The sequence below is a fragment of the Austrofundulus limnaeus genome, unplaced genomic scaffold (assembly GCF_001266775.1).
Source record: "Austrofundulus limnaeus strain Quisiro unplaced genomic scaffold, Austrofundulus_limnaeus-1.0 Scaffold923, whole genome shotgun sequence".
Classification (NCBI taxonomy): domain Eukaryota; kingdom Metazoa; phylum Chordata; class Actinopteri; order Cyprinodontiformes; family Rivulidae; genus Austrofundulus; species Austrofundulus limnaeus.
This window is the reverse complement of record NW_013953325.1, coordinates 70,091-75,665: the sequence shown is the minus strand read 5'-3', so window position 1 is coordinate 75,665 and position 5,575 is coordinate 70,091. Positions and strand designations below refer to the sequence as shown.

The following is a 5,575-nucleotide window of genomic DNA, read 5'->3' as shown; positions in this document are numbered from 1 at the left end:
TTTACTGAGAAAAATGGTGACGTGTTCAATACTTATTTTACTCGCTGTATATACTATATATATACTGTATATAAAGAAGAGAAAACACACAAAGAAGAAAAAACAAACAGTTTGAGAAGGGACAGGATGGAACAACTAGCTTATCAAGTCCTGTCTCTTCTTACAACTTAATCATCCAAAGTGACAATAGAAACACTTACTTTTGTGTATACCAAAAATAAAATACTTATGAACAAAATCTTATTATATAACGAATATCTTCATAATTATAACTGATTTTGCATATACATACGCACACATAAGTGTATGCATTACACCAAAACACTGTCATATCCTGATATATCAATGATTGTTCATATCTGTATTCAAATGTTTTTAAATTATTTCACATTTTCAATTCAAGGATCTTTGAAAGAAACTGCATCAGTAAATGTTTTATCTCAGCTGTAAATGTAGCTAATAATATGTTTAACACTCATTTCAGGTGACTGATATTGCTGATGCCATGATTCTAAAGCAGCTTTTTGAGAATCTGTTTCTGAACGGTGTTGTTGTCGTGGCAACCTCAAATCGTCCCCCTGAAGGTGATTCAAAAAGCTTTAACATCATTTCTGACCTAAGAGTGGGAGTTTTTACAAAAAAAAAACTGTTAAATGGATGAGATGTTCAACCACATTTATGAGAAAGTTTCTACACTGTGTTAAATGGAAATAAAAATAAAAATCTCATAAACAGATTTTTATTTACAATGAAACACAGTAACCATACCAAAAGTTTAAACTAAGACACTGTACCGTTATTTTGGAAAAAATAAAGTTCTGAATTTGAAGGCAGAAATGTTTCTCTCTGTGAAACACCTGCTGTTTTACCATCAGTCTGTAAACATCTAGGACCTGAGGAGACCAGGTGTTGGAGGTTCTGGAGGAACTAAGATCAGGGGTCTCATGTATAAAAGAGTGCAAACTTTTCACACTAAAAGCTGACATACGGACAAAAGTGGAGAAGTGCGATTGCACAAAAATATTCAGATGTACAAAATCATGCATGTATCTGCACTCCTTTATACATCCCAATGAACATGGAACTGACGCACCTGAGGCTCCTCCCCCAAAACACCCCCATTTCTATCTGTAACATAGATGCAAATGTACGGGGCCCGCGACGGGACATGGGGGATTTTTTTCTTTTGCGTTCCCTCGCAATACTTTTGCGTTACCTCACAATACCTTTGCGTTTCCTCGCATTATTGTTTTGCGTTCCCATGCATGCAAAACTTTGATTTGTATATGAACTGAATTAAATCAGACTTTTATTTTGAAATATCCGGTTGCCAAAACAGGATGTGTCGCCACAAGTTCGTAAAATTGACATTGATTGATTGCGTGGCTGCACTGTGTTAAAATATCAACATATGACATACTTCCATGCGTGGCTGTGTGATATATTCATTTTGAAGCTGAATTAAAGCAGTAGGCTAACTCGCTAATGGTGAACATRTGARTTTGTTAATAAACCGGCAGGCACAACAGTGATTAACGACTTTTACGAGAGAACACAAAAGGTATTGCGAGGTAACGCAATACTTTTGCGAGGGAACACAAAAGGTATTGCGAGGTAACACCATGCTTTTGCGCGGGAACACAAAAAGAAAAAAAATTGTCCATGTCCCCTCGCGGGCTCAGCACAAATATGTCCAGTCTGTGAGATTCTCCTAACTGCGCTATGGGAAAATGATGATTTAAGTGGAGAATGAGTGAGAAAACTGTCTAAATATGTAGTGGGCTGTAAAAATGGATTTACTACATGCAAAGAAATTGTGAATGTGTAAATGACTGTAAACACAGAGGATCTTATGAGTAAATGCCAGAACTTATAGCTTTATTTATTAAAGGGGACCTATAATGCAAAAATTCACTTTTTAAAGGTTTTTTTACTCAACTTTGGGTATGTACTTCTTAAAAAAACAGTCATAGGAGCAAAAAAATGCACCCAGGGGCATATTTACTGTAAGTAAATGTATTTTTAATGTATATTAACGACAAGTTTTATACTTCCGTTATTTATACAAGCCGTACGACAACCCACCGGAACCTGCTTTCAGCCCCTTACCTAGCAACCCCCAGGTGAAGCTCCACCTCCTCAGTATAAAAAGCCATCACTGTGTTGTTGTGCAATGCACAGCTCATTTCACAACAAGCCTCCAACAGGGCAATGGGTAGAGTGTTGGACCAGAGAACAGGAGACCAGGGTTTGAGACCGGCACAGACACAATTTAATTATTTATTTATTTTTGTTCGTTATGAACACGTTTTCTCATGTACCTCTATTGTTTAGCTTATTAAAGCCTTGTTAAAACCTATTTGTTCGAGTTTCTGAGGTACTTTGACCGCTGCTGCTCCCTGCTCTGGTAACAGCATGCAGAGTGAGCGCAGAGCAGAGGAGCAGGAGGAAAAAAAAGCTGGGACCGACTCTGCCTCTGGGTCTCATATGGTTGTACAACGGAGCTTCTGCTATTATTAGCCATGCTAACGTAAACGCTGGCTTTGAGGGGCGGAGTTAATGTCAACAGATTTTTGGAGGGCGTTACCAACAGAGCTCATTAACATAAACAGCTCTTCTGAAGGGAAGTCAGAGCAGGCAGAACTAGAAAATGGGAAATTTTATTATCTGAGAATTATTTTGTGCATTAAATTGAATGAACATGGTCTGGATAGCCCACAGACATACCATAAAAATTTCTAGGACCCATAATTGGTCTCTTTTAAATATTTCATGTGAAGAAATGAGTCGCAGCGCCTCAATGCAGAGTTTCTGCTGCAGGGTAGGATTTATATTTTAGAATCATGAAGTCTGTCATTCAGCTGCGTGGCTCGGCTCAGAACTACAGTCAAATACCTTTTTGTTCAGTGTGATTCTAAAAAAACACGCTGCCTCCCAATTCTTGGGCCATCATTAATAGATTTACTTCTAGTGATGTACAGATTGATACTGAAATATCGATCCTACCGATACCAGAACTTTATGTTCTAGAATTGATACTAAAATCAAACTATCTATACTTTGATACTTCAGTTATTTCACTTAATGTTTTCACATTATCAGGAAAATAGTGGAAAATAACTAAACTATTCAAATCTTGTCTAAATCAAATGTGGTTGGAGGGAACTACTTTTTCTTCCACTTGGGTATTGCATAAGCACAGTGACACGTGCTCAGTCACTCAGTCTGTAGAGGTATGGCAGGTCATTTTAACATAAAATCTGCTTTGTCTAATTGTAATTACATTCTAGTTCTCAAACTTTTTCATGCCACGGCCCCCAAACAGGATTAGTTCTGGCCAAGGACCTTGCGAACCCACAAACAATGCTACAAAATATACAAAGTAACAACTTTTAGACTGTTTTCGCTCACTTTTATTCACTATTCAAAATTATATTTCTTTAGAATAAGAATTGTGCTAAATAAATATAAGGTTGGTGTTAAAAAGACTTTTAAATTAAATAAATTACTATGTCATGTATTTTTTATGAAGCAGTTTTTTAAAAAACGCTGCTTTACCAGGCACATTATGTGTGTTATCAAAGTATCAGTATCGGATCAGTATCACCGATACCAGCCAAATTTTACTCAGTATCAGTATCGGAAAGAAAACTGGCAGTATCGAACATCACTATTTAATTCCTAAAGAGTACTTTCTGAAAGTTTCAACTATTCAAGCTGAATTATACAGGATATACAGTAAGTCACAATAAAGGTGGATAAAGATTTCAAATCTTGTAAGTTTTTGTATTTAACAGGAGTTGTTTTTTTACAGTAAATCTTTTGTTTGCTCGTCCCTCAGACTTGTATAAAAACGGACTGCAGAGAGTCAACTTCGTGCCTTTCATTGCAGTGTTACAGGTGAGAAAATAAACAATAGTTTTTCTACTAAATATAAAACATACACAGAAAAAAAATTTTTTTTGGTTTCAGAAATATTGCCAAACTCTTCGCCTGGACTCTGGGATTGACTACCGCAAACAAAATCGACCCTCAGCTGGAAAACTCTATTTTCTGTAAGAGCTGTAGTTCAAGTGTGGATTATTGTCAGTTTTCTGTCTGTAAACATTTCCTCTCTGTTTTTTGTAGCTCCAGTGAGCCTGACGTTGAAGCAACACTAGATAAGATGTTTGACCAGTTGGCTTTTAAGCAGAATGACAGTAAGTGAAGATTTAACAAACATTTGTGTGATCATGTCTCCATCACTGAACGCATGAATCCTTTCTCTGCAGTAACACGACCGCGGGTTTTAAATGTTCACAATCGTAAAGTGCGCCTGAGGAAAGCATGTGGGACCATTGCCGACTGTACGTTTGAGGAGCTGTGTGACAGAGTGAGTCCTGATACTTTTAAAGCTGAGTCAGCATTTACGCTCCTGGTTTTATTATTCTGTACAGAAGAATATTACTTATTTCAAACGTCAAAATGTTCAGCTCAGTTAGAGTTAATGCAGTGTTACCAACTCCTGAGCAAGAAAAGTCCCTATTGGCTGTCCTAAACATCACTAGAAGTCGCTAGATGACATAATCACTTAATTTTCATAGTTGGATGTTTGCCAATAACTGTGATCTGAGCTATAAGAGAGATGATGAAGAGAAAAAAGTGAATAAAAACACTAAATATGTTTAGAACTGCAATTAAACTTAATGAAATAAAAATAATTTTTTTAATTTTAATGCTTAGATCCACATAAATTAAATTTGTGGGAATCTTAAATTTCATCTGCAGACAGTTCGATGTCAGGAGACACAGGGAGGAAGAGGTGAAGTGACTGATCTGTCAGTCAAACACAGAAGGGTCCACAGATTTAGTTTACAGAGACAGTACCAGAGAAAACCATTACAATAAATATTACATCCCACTTTGTAAACCAGACAGAAGCAGTCGCAGCTTTGCGCATGCGTGATTCATTTGCAGCGGTCTCTCCTCTCAGCTGACTTCAGCCAGGGGTGGGGGTAGGGGTGGGGGTTGCTGCACGAGGCTTCAGTGAGTCGGATGGCTTTAGGAAGGGGGAGGGGCTTACCTTCTCGCTCGCTGCTTGCGGAGGAACAGAGGAGGAAAGGAAAAAAGTGCTTGGAAAATGCTGTCGACAAATCTCCTAAAAGTCTCTAAAAACATTTGTCGGACAAATCTAGCGACTTTTTTCTCAAAAAGTCACTAAAGGGGTCTAAAAAGTTGCTAAATCTAGTGACAAAGTCACTAAGTTGGCAACACTGAGTTAATGTGGTGATGATTCCCGGTTTAACTTTATAGTAAAATGTTTACTATCAGAAATATTTCCTCCATGGTTTATGTGGAGTGGGGATGGATAAAGAACCTGTGTGAACAGAGCCTCTGATGGACCCAGAGCTTTCCCMATAAAGACACTGAGCTTTAATCAAAGCAGTAAATCCTCCTGAGGTATTTCACTCAGAGATAACTTAGTTATTTTTAATTCAATTCAATTCAGTTTATTTATATACAGTGGTTTGCAAAAGTATTCATACCCCTTGAACTTTTCCATATTTTGTCACATTACAACCACAAACATAAATAT

General features: G+C 37.2%; 1 protein-coding gene across 1 annotated transcript in view; it reads left to right on the top strand.

Moving 5' to 3' along the window:
- LOC106533323 (lactation elevated protein 1) overlaps nt 1-5,575 on the top strand; it is a gene marked incomplete at its 5' end in the record, with an annotated part of 21,943 nt that overhangs the window by 3,479 nt on the left and 12,889 nt on the right. The window contains 5 exon segments of the mRNA XM_014029588.1: nt 485-584; nt 3,842-3,900; nt 3,973-4,055; nt 4,129-4,199; nt 4,272-4,372. Of these exon segments, the coding sequence (XP_013885042.1) occupies nt 485-584; nt 3,842-3,900; nt 3,973-4,055; nt 4,129-4,199; nt 4,272-4,372 (414 nt within the window).